This window comes from Alosa alosa, chromosome 6 (genome assembly GCF_017589495.1).
Source record: "Alosa alosa isolate M-15738 ecotype Scorff River chromosome 6, AALO_Geno_1.1, whole genome shotgun sequence".
In the NCBI taxonomy this organism is placed as follows: Eukaryota; Metazoa; Chordata; class Actinopteri; order Clupeiformes; family Clupeidae; genus Alosa; species Alosa alosa.
This window is the reverse complement of record NC_063194.1, coordinates 9,996,171-10,010,080: the sequence shown is the minus strand read 5'-3', so window position 1 is coordinate 10,010,080 and position 13,910 is coordinate 9,996,171. Positions and strand designations below refer to the sequence as shown.

Genomic DNA, 13,910 nt, shown 5'->3' with positions numbered 1-13,910 from the left:
CAGACAGACAGAGAGAGACAGAGAGACAGACAGAGAGACAGAGAGAGAGACAGACAGGCAGACAGAGAGACAGACAGACAGGCAGACTGTAGTGTACTGAAATAACAGTCCAATTTTTACATAAATCTCAGGATATGACACATGAAACCTAATTCGCACACATAAACAAACTTCAGCATTTCACTTTCTAAGAGCTCTCCAATTCCCTCCCACGTAATGCCAGCCCAGAGAAAACCCCAGCAGGCGGCGTTAAATGGCAGGTGAGGCCTGTGGTTATGGGTCCGTTGATTGCTCTGCAAATTCCAGTTATAGGACTGTCATAATGAATAAGCGCTGTGCAGTATCAGTTCAGGGCTTGTGCCCCCTGGCTGCTTACCGGTGCTCTTGCAGCCGGGCCGCGGCTTCTGAGGGATGGCAGGCCGGGCGGCCAGCGCCGGTTTGGTGCCCTGCGGTGGGGGCTTGGGGCTGGGCGGCGTCTGGGAGGTGGACGGGGCCCTGGGTTTGGAAGAAGGGTCGGGTTTCTCCGGCCTCTCGGGCTTGTCTGGCTTGGCCTCGGCCAGCGCAGGCTTCTCTAAGTTGACGGCTCCGTCACTCTTCACTCCAGAAGCAGATCTGCTCTCAGTGCTGAGGGACTGACCCTTAACTGACCAGCCAGAGACAGAGAGTGAGGGAGAGAATACACATGACATCCTTTGAAAACAACGGGAATCTGAATACTTCAACACACTTATACAAAACACATTTTGGAGACTTTTGGAGCAAATTATTGACTACTCTACGTTTCTCTTCTCATTTTGTCCCCTGACCACATCTGCGAATTAAACCCTCAGCACCCACCTGCCACAGGAGTCTCTGGTCGTTCCAGACTGGACCCTGAGTCTGGCATCTGTGAACAGAGCAAACAAACATCATTAGACAACAGTTAACAACATCAGATAGGTCACATTTATTACACATAGTTTATAATCCACTCCATCACATAACAGCTGTCTCCATGCATTGTTAATATACTCATAGATACAGCAGTCATGACCTAAACATCTGAACCCTGAGAACTTAACAGATCTATCAACAATCTGAAACCTACAGTAGAGTACATCAGATTCCTTTAGACCACAGCAGTAGCCCTTTCCATCAACTAACTCATAATTTACCACATGGGGGAAGCACTGCATGGACGAATTTGACCCGTATAGAGGAACAAATAGTTCCATCAACATCACTTCTGTCTCTATAGGGAGTCCACCAGCACCATCCCTCCCATCCGGAGCCCAGCCAAGAGCATTCCTCCAGGCGCCGGGCCTTAGGCGGTACCACCTAGACACAGCAAAGGCTTAACCAGCGGCACCAACCGCCACACCTCGCCCTGACATATTTCACAGCTGTGGTATTGGCATGTCAACTCAACTCAGAGCCAAAAACATCAGTTGGAAGCACTGCTACACCTCAGGAAGAGTTATGAGCACTGCTTAGCAAGAACGCTCTGTTTGCTCTACCTTTTTTCCAAAGGCCAAAAGACCAGAGTGACGCTCACGGGGGGAAAGGGTTTCAACAGCACATTACAAGCCTCATTCATTTCTGCAAGCTCAATGTGAGCAGCAATGGCCCGTGCTAACGCTAACAAGCTAAGGTGGCGGAACGGCTACGCCACCCATTAGTTAGGTCTCCCCAGCGTCTCCCACAACAAGCAGGCGAGCAGGAGGTTCGGACGGGGTGAAGGAGGTGAAGAGAGAGGGGAACGCTTGACTTTCAACTTTGAAAATTGAAGGTCCTGATCATGAACATGTTTTTATATATATATATATATATATATATATATATATATATATATATATATATGGGGCTTTTTTGCATTTATTTGGACAGGACAGTGGAGAGTGACAGGAAGCAAGTGGGAGAGAGAGATGGGGTGGTATTGGGAAATGACCGCAGGTCGGATTCGAACCTGGGTCCCCATGGGCACTCGGACACGTATATGGTACGGGCGCTGCAGCCTGCTGCGCCACAGCGCCCCCCATGAACGGGTTTTAAAATGACTCTGATCGCCTGCTAAATGCAAATCTAAAGTAATACCAAAATATACACATCACTCTCTTCTTTTGACAAAGTGCTTCTGCATTTGGGTGACTGATAGTTTTGTAAAACCCTGGTTGCCTGATAATCTCATTAAGCTAAAACAAATCAAATTGTACCATTTAAATAATGAGCTATGCTGGCTTATATTTGATTGTATGTGATAGAATCATTTTGCCATCAACACAACAGGACACCCATGTGTGTCATGGCCAACATTTCTCTCCATCCCCTGTAGATGGCGCTCCACTGACAGAGTTAAGGCCTGTTGACACCAGTGACAATCTGGCCAACAGATGGCAGGCACAGCTTTGCACAGTGAGGCCAGGTCAGAGCAAACATAACTCAGGCAAACACCATAAACCTCTTACTTTCTCTCACACACACACAAACAAACACACACACACACACGCCTACACACACACACACACACACACACACACACACACACACACACACACACACCTGTGTCATTTCTCTGTGGTGGACAGCTCTATACTATCTCTGTTGTTGTTATTTCCTAACGTTGCACAGTCTGTGGCTGTATTCACCTTTTAAACTATCACTACACAGAGAGCACAACACACACACTCCTCTTTCTGAAAGCGCTCCGAATTCCACGTCGCCTGATCCTACTCAAATGCTTTGGTCACAAATGGCCCTGAGACAACACATCCATTCTGACAACTCCTCTGCAACTTCAAAAGGTATTCAGGCCAGCTGGTATTGGTCATTTGCATCCAGACCCATTGCATTCCATAGTGGAAAAAAAGTGTAGTTCAGGCCATGTTCAATGCCTATGAAAACATGGCATTCAAAAAGTGGCATACAACTGCATACAGTAGTCCCAATAACACTTTAGACTTCAGTCAGCCTGCAGCTGGACTGCAAACTACGACTTGGTCACTAGGGGGAACCACCACCTAACTGATGAATTTCAAGACAAAAGTCAAACCTTTTTCTGTCCAGACGTACACAGCAGCACAACCCACATTAAAATTCAGTGATCATACCGTAGTGTCACATTAGAATGTCAATATAAAAATCAATATAAAAAAAACAAATGTAAAATCAAACTGAAAAAAAGCTCTCTGTCACTCAACTCACTCACAAACCAAGCCCATTAGCACACTTATCACACTGACTGTCATCCTGTGTTAATCTATGTGCTGGTAAAAGTGATAGTGATCCATCTGGAGCAGGCCCAGAGCAACCATGTGCACACACACACACACACACACACACACACACACACACATACACACACGCACAGATGTGCACGCACACGCTCACTGAAACAAACCTTCGGGGAGCCAAATGCCCTCTTCTCCTGCTTGGCCTTCATCTCGGCCAGCAGGCCGCAGCCCATCACCTGCACGCCGTAGCGCCGGCCGCTCTGGGGGCTGCCCTCGGAGTCCAGCGAGTCGATGGAGTCGGGCGTCTTCAGCTCCTCTGAGCGGTCCGAGCTACTACTGCGCTCCGCCGCGGGGGGTCGGCCCCTGGTCTCCGGTGCCGGACTCCTGACCTTGGGTGAGGACGGCTCCTCCAAGATCAGGGGGGTGGACGCTGGTGCAGAGGCAGGCGTGGAGCTGGAGGCCGAGGGGCCAGAGGTGGTGGCGGCGGCCGGGGCTGGAGCAGGGGCTGGGGCTGGACTGGAGGCGGCATGGCTCTTGTCGGACCTGGAGGAGCGGGACTTGATGAGGTTCAGGAAGCCTCCTTTCTTCTTCTTCTCTCCGTCCTGGGAGTCGGAGCTCCGGAGGGAAGGCCGTCTGGGACAGAGGTCAGTCAAGAGTCAAACACTCAGCTCAGAGCAGTGCACACACACACACACACACACACACACACACACACACAGACAAGTCAAAACTATCAAAACCTCAGAGACATACGGATGGGATCAGGCACGTAACAAAAACCAAGCAGGAGGTAGCCCATGCCAAAATATTTCAAAACCAACATATTTCTGGTTCACAGCCTCCAAGCCAACATTGCTGTTTTTCTCCCCGAGATCATTCTGGAATGCTCCCCAATGCTCAACATTCAAGGCATCAACTCTGTGTTTCCTAAGGTACGTTTTTTGAGGCCAACATTATAAAGGAGAGCTGAGTGAAAGATAGAAAGCTCTTTCTCTGATTGATATACATGGTGAATTTAACAGAACTATATATGTGTCGTTAGTGGCATACACAAGTTGAATGTCACAACACGTCAGAGTGATTAAAATGGTCAAAAACAGTTTATCTCAAATCAATTGAGTGAGCATGGCTTGTAACTCCACTTGTCTGGCATAGCACCACAAGGGTAATCCAAGAGACTCTGCCATATGCTGTACACAGATGAAAAACTAAATGACATAATTGACATAATTACAAAAAACGAGGTTCGGTAACCACAGAGAGGGGGAGGTGGAGGTGGTGGTGGGGACACGCATTGTACAATTAGACAGGAAATGAAAATGGCAGCCAAACCGCTCACTTATTGTCCATTTTGCTGACTTTCCTGGAGAAGAACTCGTCCACTCCCTCGTCCACCCGTCCCATCAGGCCGTTCTGCTCGCCCTCCTGGGGAGGAGCAGTGGCGATTTGCTGCGAAAACAACAAGAAGATTCTCTTCAACATGGCCTCAAAGGCCTTCACGAGGATGCATTCAAACGTGACGACACAAATCAGACAAATAGACAAACAGAAAAGGCAAAAAGAAAAAGACAGAGTGATTCAGTCATCACAAAACTGTAAATGACTAGAAGTACTCACAGTAAACAGTTGAAATCATTCATTTACAATCTATGGTTGCTGTGTTTTCCCCATATCACTGTCCACACACACATGAATCAATTAGGCCGTGAACGGTGTTGGCTCACAGCTCAAACAAGGCGAGTGTGAGTGAGCTGAACCAACATGAAGGCTTGAGTGAATCTGGGCTACTGCTGATTAGTCTAATTGAACCGGACACCAGTGAAACTCAGCGAAACTGGTCAGTCAGCAGCGAGAAGGGAGAGAGAGAGAAGGCACGGGCCAGACACCCACCGGGACCTTGCTGGAGTGGGTCTTCTTGTTCCTCTTGGGCCGCAGCTTGGTGAAGTGCTGCAGCTTCTTGGCCTCATCCGAGGGCAGCTCCCCCATGGACCCCGGCGGCTTCTTCTCCAGCTTAGAGGGGGCAGCCTGGTGGTGGTTATCCACGTGGACGGGCACTTCCTCCAGAGCCTTGTCCAGGTCAAACTCCATTTCTGGATGAGAAGAGGGATGCACAGGGAGAGCAAAGAGAATTTTAGAACTTTAGTGCATCAACAGTCTGTAAAGGAAAAACTCTAGCAACTACTGCTACTAAACTAAACTACATTTACACTTTACATTTACACTAAACTACATTTACTTACATTACTACATTTACAATATGCTACAATTGTACTGCTGAGACTTGATGGATGGACAAGGAAGGGGACACTTTTTAGAAATATTTAAAAGAAAAAATACATTTTGGAGCTTTTTTAGCCTTAATTGACAGGATGGTGAACATCAGAGAGAGGTGAGGAGTGGGAACAGGAAATTACCTAAGGCTGGATTTGAACCGGAGTCCCTATGGGCTCTAGACCCGATTGTGGTTTGGGACACCGACGCTACCACTGTGTTAAAGGCTCCCCCCTGAAGAGGACTCTTTTCAGGATTACATATCAGCCCCTGTGAGATCTCAGTATCTCCATGTGAATTCTCACTCACTCACCAAAGGCACGAGAGACAGGCCGCAGCATTCTGCTGTGAATGCTCTTCCTCTTGGACTTGGGGGTCATCTGTGGATTAGAAGCAAAGATTAACCAATGACGATCCTTTTCACTGACAATCTTTCAATTTTTTTTTATCAATGCCTCGAAAACAGATGAAAGCCCTTAGTAACTCAGATGCTCCCATGTTTTTCAAAATGGCATGACTACACTGAAAATCAAATCAGATATCTGGTCTTTGCATTACAGACTTAAAATTCGGAAGTGAAACTGAACCTATCCAAATCTGATGAAAGCTTTTAACCTGATAAATATGATAATCTTGAATCCTTTAACAAAAATAAATTGTTCATTTTCTACACTACTACCTCTGCAAAACCAGAGTAATCATGAATGTCTTAAAAAGGTAAATTCAATCTATTCAGTGCAGAGAGAGAGAGAGAGAGAGAGAGAGAGAGAGAGAGAGAGAGAGAGAGAGAGAGAGAGAGAGAGAGAGAGAGAGAGAGAGAGAGAGAGAGAGAGAGAGAGAGAGAGAGAGAGAGAGAGAGAGAGAGAGAGTGTTCTCTGCTCTACAGGAGCAGGCCCATTATCCCTGTCCATCACCGTCCCTCTCAGCAGATAGCGTTTTATCAGCTGAGCAGAGCTTCACCCGGCAGCCGAATGACCTGCTGTCAAGTGGCCGAGGGATTGAGACGAGCCTCTTTTCATGCAGAGAGCGCGCGTGAGTCCTTGTGTGTTTCATGCTCTGTGTGTGTGTATGTGTGTGTGTTTGGTGTGTGTTGTGTGTGGTGTGTGTGTGTGAGCACTCAAGGAGATTGGCCGTGAAGCCCTATTAGTGACACCTCAAACAAACCATCCTGCCGCAATCGGTAACCATGGATGCTCAGCATGCCATCACACTACAAGCCCTCCGAGCCCACCCAGAAGAGCTCTACCTGCAGCTCTCTGTCCACTTGGCTGATGGAACCCAGTGTGGGGGGATGTTTATGCTCAAGCAGTCGAGAGAGAGAGATGATATTATGGACTCCTGCCAAGACACTGTCAGCTACCTGTCCTCTGCACTTAACTCTGGGTCACGTTAAATACGTCACTACTTTACAAAATGGACTGGACAAGGAGAAGGAGCAACTGCAGAGGACAGGCAGGGATTCACGCTGATGGAACAGGGCTACAAACATGGACAAAGTCCCAGAATGACAAGCAGCATTACATACAACAGGAAAACATGGATCAGCAGCGAAGGGTTGGCACTGGAGCTACACGGTTAGCGTTAACTTCCATTCTCAGTTGGGTTAGTGTGGGCACTGGGTTTGGCTCATAGGTGCATGACATGACCAGGTGACAGGTGGAATGCATGTCTTTGGTTCCCATGTAAGGCAGTGGCAGCAAACACAGGCCGGCGTCTTGGGGGGCTCTCATCCATCACAGGGAGGGGAAGGAGGGAGCAAAAAACAACACACAGGCAGGCAGCCCATCAGAAGATGAGCTCTTCTGAAATCAATTCACAGAGGTGGCATGGGGCCAGAAATGTCCATCTGTTTTGGGGGGACTGAACTGAACTGCCCACAGTGAGATTGAGACTGTGGGTCTGGACAGCTGTGGTCCTCTGTGATAATGACCGTGGCAGTGACCACTGACTGGCAGAGGTGCAGAGAGAAGAGCATGAGAGAGAAAAGGACAGAGAGAAGAAAAAAGGACCTGAAGAGGAACCGAAAGAGAGAAGCGAGAAGGAGGAGTGAGATAATAAAAAAGGGAACAAAAGGCAGGAGAGAGGGAAAGACAGAAAAAGCGATACTTACACTGGTACAGCACAGAGTCTCCAATGACGCAAAAGAATGGAACAGAGAAGGCAAATGGCAGAGAGAGAGAGAGATGAGGCAGAAAGAACGGAGCATGAGAAGAGAGGATTAATGAGACCTGGCAACATCTACTGCTAGTCCAGTCCCAGACAGAGAAAGAACCATAGAGGGAGAAAGATAGAAAGAAAGAAGATAGAGAGAGATAGAGAGAGAGAGAGAGATATAGATAGATAGATACTTTATTGATCCCCAAGGAGAAATTCAAGAAAGAAAGAAAGAAAGAAAGAAAGAAAGAAAGTAGAAAGAGTTATAAGACCACTTTTAAAAGGCATCTGTGTGACAGAGACATCCACAAGGCACAGCAGACCTAACTTTGCTCTGTTGCCTTTGAGAGAAGAAATTATGGCCATGGCTGCTTTTTTCTTTAACGGCTTTCAGCACCGTGTCACATAAAGTGTTTGCTGATGGCTTCATAAAAGTGGTTCACAGCAACAGGACACTTCCGTCCACCAATAACAAATGAAAATGCAATCGTAAACAAACATGGTGCCCAGAATGGAAAATCATTTCTGTCACACCACACTATTACATGGTCTGGTACTGTTGGTCTTAAAGCCTCATGACAATTTTAATTTTTTTAGGACTACCTCCACAGCACTTAGATACGATGGCGATCATGTTAGTCTTTCCACTGAAAATATAATAAAAATAGTGCAAATTCCACTGCAAATGAAGAAAACATGATCTGAGATTTGAGCAAATTAAATGACTTTAAATGCTTGGTCCACCCACAGCACACAGCCCTGTACATCAATCACATCCAAAGAAGCAACACAAGGCTTTTACATGGTGAGAGAGCGAACACCATCTACCATCCTACGGGTGCACTTGTCCTCGTCATGTTTTCTCTATTCTGAGGCCGGGTGTGTGAGACTATAACACATCAACATTCATTACGGGATGAACTCATCACCCTCCCACAGGCCAGAGGGGACAGAACTCACTGTCCATCACAGGATAAACACTTCTAAATATCTAAACACACATGGTTGCTGACTCCCTTCCCTGATATACACAATTCAATGAAGCTACAGATTCATTCCACTCATATAATAATGTGAATGATAGTTCCTTCCTCTGTCAAACTTTATAATGTAGCCAACATGGAATTATGTAACTCATCAGTGCTCCCATGCACGATTAACCCAGAGCAGAGCTGGACAACATTTCAAAATGAATTCTCTTCAATCTCTTACGCAGAAGAGCCATTTTCGTTGCGTATACTATGAAAGAGAGCCCTTTCGATCTATATATCCATCTTGCTTTCAAGAAGGACGACTCTCGAGGAGAAGACACTCACCATGCAAGTCTCGAGATCATCCAGCCTCTCCCCCTCCATGAGCTCCATGGTGCCCCGTTTGGAGACCCTCTCCTCAGGCACATCCAGATCCAGAGAGCCCTGGCGCGTCAGTGCCTGCCCTTTCCTGGACAAGTGTTCAGCCTACGGAGGGGGGATAGCTTATTCATACTGAATATTGTATTAGAAACATAGAACATAGAGTCTATATCAAGTTTGACATGCATTCCAAAAAGATGATAGACTATATAACTTATATAGGCTTTACACAGGAGAGGTGTTATAATTCCTTGTGCTATAGGTAGGGGATTAACTACGTCCTTACCAGTGTGTGCTGGGAACCAGAGAGGGCCTCAAGTATCTCATCCACAATGCGGTCGGAGAGGAAGGAGGCCAGGCTCAGCTTCACCTCACTGCAGACACAGCAGACAACATCTGGCTTATTTGGCTTGCTTGTGTATGTGTATATGTGTACTGTATGTACGCACATACACAAATACACACATACACATCAGTGTTTCCCACAGGATTAAATTCTATTTGTGGTGGTAGGTTTGCAGAATTAACTTGAATGCAACAGTTTTTAACAAATTAGTGCAGCGTGGTTATGATGCTAACCAGATTTAAGCACAATTTAGTACAACCTGGAAACTCATTGTGTGGTGGTCAATGTTGATATTGTGGTGGGCCACCACAAATAAGTCAATTTATGGGAAACACTGCATACATTCATTTGTACTGTATGTATGTATGTTATGCATGTATTAATTTTTTGTTTATTTGACATGGACATTGCACATTAATAAACATAATCCTATGACTGAAATGCCCATCAGAGCATTTCTCCTTACCCTGCAGAATATCTATACCAGAATAGCACGAACAAGGGCCCAAAATATTCTAAAAGACATTTCACACCCTGACCATGGACTGTTTAGACCACTGAGGTCAGGCAGACGTCTCTGTTCTCACATGGCTAAAACAGAAAGACTGAGGAGGAGTTTCTTTCCTCAAGCCACCCGCATCCTGAACACACATAAAACATACTACACTTTACTTTTTACCCCCCTTCTCTCTCAATCTTATTTATTAAATTATTTCTAAATCTTTCTTTCTTTATCCTTATAAAAGACACCTCTGCACAGGAAAGTTGAGCAGCTAAATGCCATTTCACTACATGTTTTACAAACAGTATTACAAACTGGACTACCCACCTGATCTTGTTGATGATGTCGATGCCTGACTGCTCCAGCAGGGTGTTCTTGACGAAGCTGCGGGGCACCACCATCTTGCCCATGCTGGCCTTCATCAGGTCCTGCCGCAGGTTGGCCTTCCGCATTACGTGCGGACACAGACCCTCTGCTGCGTCCACCATCGACTCCAGCAAACTCTGAAAACCAAACCATGTTTACGTCAGGACTCCAGCATCAGGTACTTGTGTGCATGAATATACATACAGTATGGGTCTGGGGGGTCCTGTAATTCTAAAAAATATTATTCAACTAAAATATTTCAAAATAATTTTCACACTAAATGCTTTGTTGTCTAAAACATGACTGAGTAAATAAAGAAACACTGAAGCTTGGGGGGGCGCTGTGGTGCACCTGGCTACAGCACCTCTACCACATCTGGGTCTCCCAATCCCTGGCTACAGCACCTCTACCACATCTGGGTCTCCTGATCCCTGGCTACACCTCAACCACATCTGGCTCTCCCGATCCCTGGCTACAGCACCTATATCACATCTGGGTCTCCCAATCCCTGGCTACAGCACCTCTACCACATCTGGCTCTCCCAATCCCTGGCTACAGCACCTCTACCACATCTGGGTCTCCTGATCCCTGGCTACACCTCAACCACATCTGGCTCTCCCGATCCCTGGCTACAGCACCTATATCACATCTGGGTCTCCCAATCCCTGGCTACAGCACCTCTACCACATCTGGCTCTCCCAATCCCTGGCTACAGCACCTATATCACATCTGGGTCTCCCAATCCCTGGCTACAGCACCTCTACCACATCTGGGTCTCCCGATGCCTGGCTACAGCACCTATATCACATCTGGGTCTCCCGATCCCACTCCATCTCTCTCTCCCACTCACTTCACTGTCCTATCAATTTCAAGGCATAAAACAAAAGGCCAAAAAAATAACAAAAGAAAGCTAAGATGGAAAGATTTACCAGCTTAGCACTGGTGACACCTTATTTAAACTGTTTTGTAGAGTGTAGCCTACAGATGAGGTGTTTGTAACTACATACCGATGCCAGAGACTTAATGCACAGCCCAGCTTGGTGATGTGTGTGATTGAGAGCATTTGATATTACGCTCTCTGCTTGCGACACCTAGTGAAACCACTCCAGTGAGCCCTCTGCATTGTCTGATATCCTCACAGATCAATGTGTCTAGCCAGGCTCGCTGGATGAGAGGCGGCTTATTTATACACCTGAGGCCCTCAGCCGTAAACAAGCCCACTGTGTGGAGATCAAGAGCAAACAAAGCTACCCTCACTGCTGGTAACACACACTCCCCCCCACACAAACACAACCCCCCCATTCCCTCCACACACACACACACAACAGCACGCTGAAACACATATTTGTAATTACCTGCTCTTTGAAAAGAAAAATTGCAGCTGATGATTAAAATATTTAAACAGCCAGACAGAGTGGCACCCTGCGAGCAATATGCTGCTGGTTCTGAACAACACTTTCAAATGATTATTACAGTCTGTACCAAACTGTAATATGCAGATATAAATATGCAGATTCTAAATGCTCTAAATCTAAAAAAAGAAATGAGATGCCTTCTATTTGCAGTCAGCGTATGAGCCGGCGGTTTTCAGGAATGCTGAGCTGCACTCCTTCCCATCAGCCTCTGGGAGGGGAGGGGGCATTTCCTCCCTGGCCAGCTCTCTCTGGGTGAGCCTGTGAAAGGCGCGTTTGTCTGGCCGGGGCTACGGCACACAGTGGCCTGTCTGTGCTCCCCTGCAGTCTGTGGCACTGGCGCCGCAAACAAGGGAGACTGGAGCAGTGGACATCGCTCTCCACCACCAGAGCGGCCACTCTGCTCCGCTCCGCAACACAACACAACACACCACACCGGCCTCCTCCTTCTCTCTCCCTCACGGCTCATTAACGCCTCACGGAGAGGATGACGGACAGCCCCTCACGGCCAACAGCTACACATACACACACACACAGGCCAGCAATTTACACACTGTACATATTTACTGAGTCTGGCTGTGTTGTGAGGTCAGTTTGAAAATGTTTGCTTGGCAGGGCATTGAAGGTTTGCCCCATACAGCGTCTTCTCCTGCCTTGCTTGCTCTCTCTCTCTCTCTCTCTCTTTATCCCTCTCCCTACCCCTCTTGCTCTCAAGCCCATGCTTTCTCGCTCTCCTTCTCTCCCTCTCTCCTTTTCTCCAGAGAAAGCGTTTGAAAACAGGGTCTGACAGCTTGGAGGGAGATATAGTTGGGAGTTTTATTCAGCCAGCCAATCTGACAGAGATGAATTGCACAGGCATCCAGGGCTGATGCAATTGTGCAACAATTCGAGTCCATTCCCAGGCCATTTCCCCAAAAGACTGTAGATCATCCAACTCGAAAAAAACGCCACCCAGGGTTAAATAACGATCAGCGAAACGATGTGATTGAAATTCAATTATTGTCTGTACACAAGGACGTGGGATCGTAAAGATGTCATGAGATTTGAGAATTCGATTTATAGAAGTAAGGTGATAAAATACCCCCATCCACCACTACCACAATCCACCATATTCACTACTCCCTCTCCCCCACTGACTCCCCATGGCCTCCTCTGTGTCTGAATGCCATCGGTACCTGTAGCTGTTCATCCATGACCCGGGCCACCTCCCCCGCCATGGAGTCCAGCTTCTCCTGGATGGGCCCCACTGACGAGCCGTTCAGCTCCTCTCTGGAGATCGCCCCCAGCTGGTACAGGTTGGGCAGGAGCTGGCGGTGCGGAAGAAAAGGCTTTGATTTGAGCGATGGCGTACATGCAGATGCAAACCCCAGAGACAACACTACAATCATTGTTGCCACTTCAACTGGAATACATTGAGCAGGAACAGAGGGTCAAAAAATCACAAAAGCATAGCATCACAACATTTGACTACATCACATAGATGTTATGTACTGAGACTGTTATGTGATTGATACATCATTAAATATCACCAACATTTATATGTAAAGATAATACAGCATATGACACAAGGGCAAAGGAAAGGAAATGGAAGAAGACCAGTGTTTATAGGTGTACCAAGACACATCATGGATTCTGACATGTATACACTTGTAACTGGTCAGATTTCCTCCTTACTGTTTTAGAGTTTCTGGCATCCTTCATCAGGTTCTCTGCGGTCTTGATATCCTCCATGACCGTGTCTGTCTCAGCAGAATTCCTTAATGAGTTGAGGTGGTCTTGGACTTTCACACAAATCTGGTCAATCATCTGAAGGAGAGAGAGAGAATGAGAGCAAGAGAGAGAGAGAGAGAGAAAGAGAGAAGGTTGATTCTGTGCATGGTTGCTTGCAGCAGCTTGCTGCTGAAGTACAGTCTTGCTTTTGTTTAAGCTAATGATACACAAGGCAGTTGGCTTTTGAGCAATGTTGCTTAGAAATATTCCTGAGTATTGTTGGACATCAAGTTTCGAGTGCTTTTATCATCAGTAGGCAAATAATCATGATCATCCAGTCACATGTAACCAGTTGTATGGTTGCCCAGTAAATCTGCTCATAAAGCTGCGTCATTTATCAACACCAAATTTCCCTCACGGGATCAAAAGAGTATATATACACACTACTTAACACCCTGTGCTACCAATTCATATGAGGAATTCTTATACATTCTAGCATGTGTCATGAAACAAACAATTGTTCTGTGATCCAGACAATAATAATACATATAATAATATGAATTATTATTATTATTATTATAATTATAA

The 13,910-nt window shown here is 46.5% G+C and overlaps 1 protein-coding gene across 6 annotated transcripts in view; it reads right to left on the bottom strand.

The window, feature by feature from the left end:
- LOC125296055 (F-actin-uncapping protein LRRC16A-like) overlaps positions 1-13,910 on the bottom strand; it is a 61,905-nt gene that overhangs the window by 3,653 nt on the left and 44,342 nt on the right. For all 6 annotated transcript variants that reach the window (XM_048245703.1, XM_048245708.1, XM_048245705.1 and 3 more), the window contains 11 exons: positions 13,287-13,418; positions 12,788-12,919; positions 10,162-10,337; positions 9,273-9,360; positions 8,951-9,091; positions 5,794-5,860; positions 5,100-5,299; positions 4,549-4,658; positions 3,377-3,842; positions 838-886; positions 377-643 (listed from right to left, as the gene is read on the bottom strand). In XM_048245703.1, the coding sequence (XP_048101660.1) occupies positions 377-643; positions 838-886; positions 3,377-3,842; positions 4,549-4,658; positions 5,100-5,299; positions 5,794-5,860; positions 8,951-9,091; positions 9,273-9,360; positions 10,162-10,337; positions 12,788-12,919; positions 13,287-13,418 (1,828 nt within the window). The remainder of the gene's footprint in view (positions 1-376; positions 644-837; positions 887-3,376; positions 3,843-4,548; positions 4,659-5,099; positions 5,300-5,793; positions 5,861-8,950; positions 9,092-9,272; positions 9,361-10,161; positions 10,338-12,787; positions 12,920-13,286; positions 13,419-13,910) is intronic.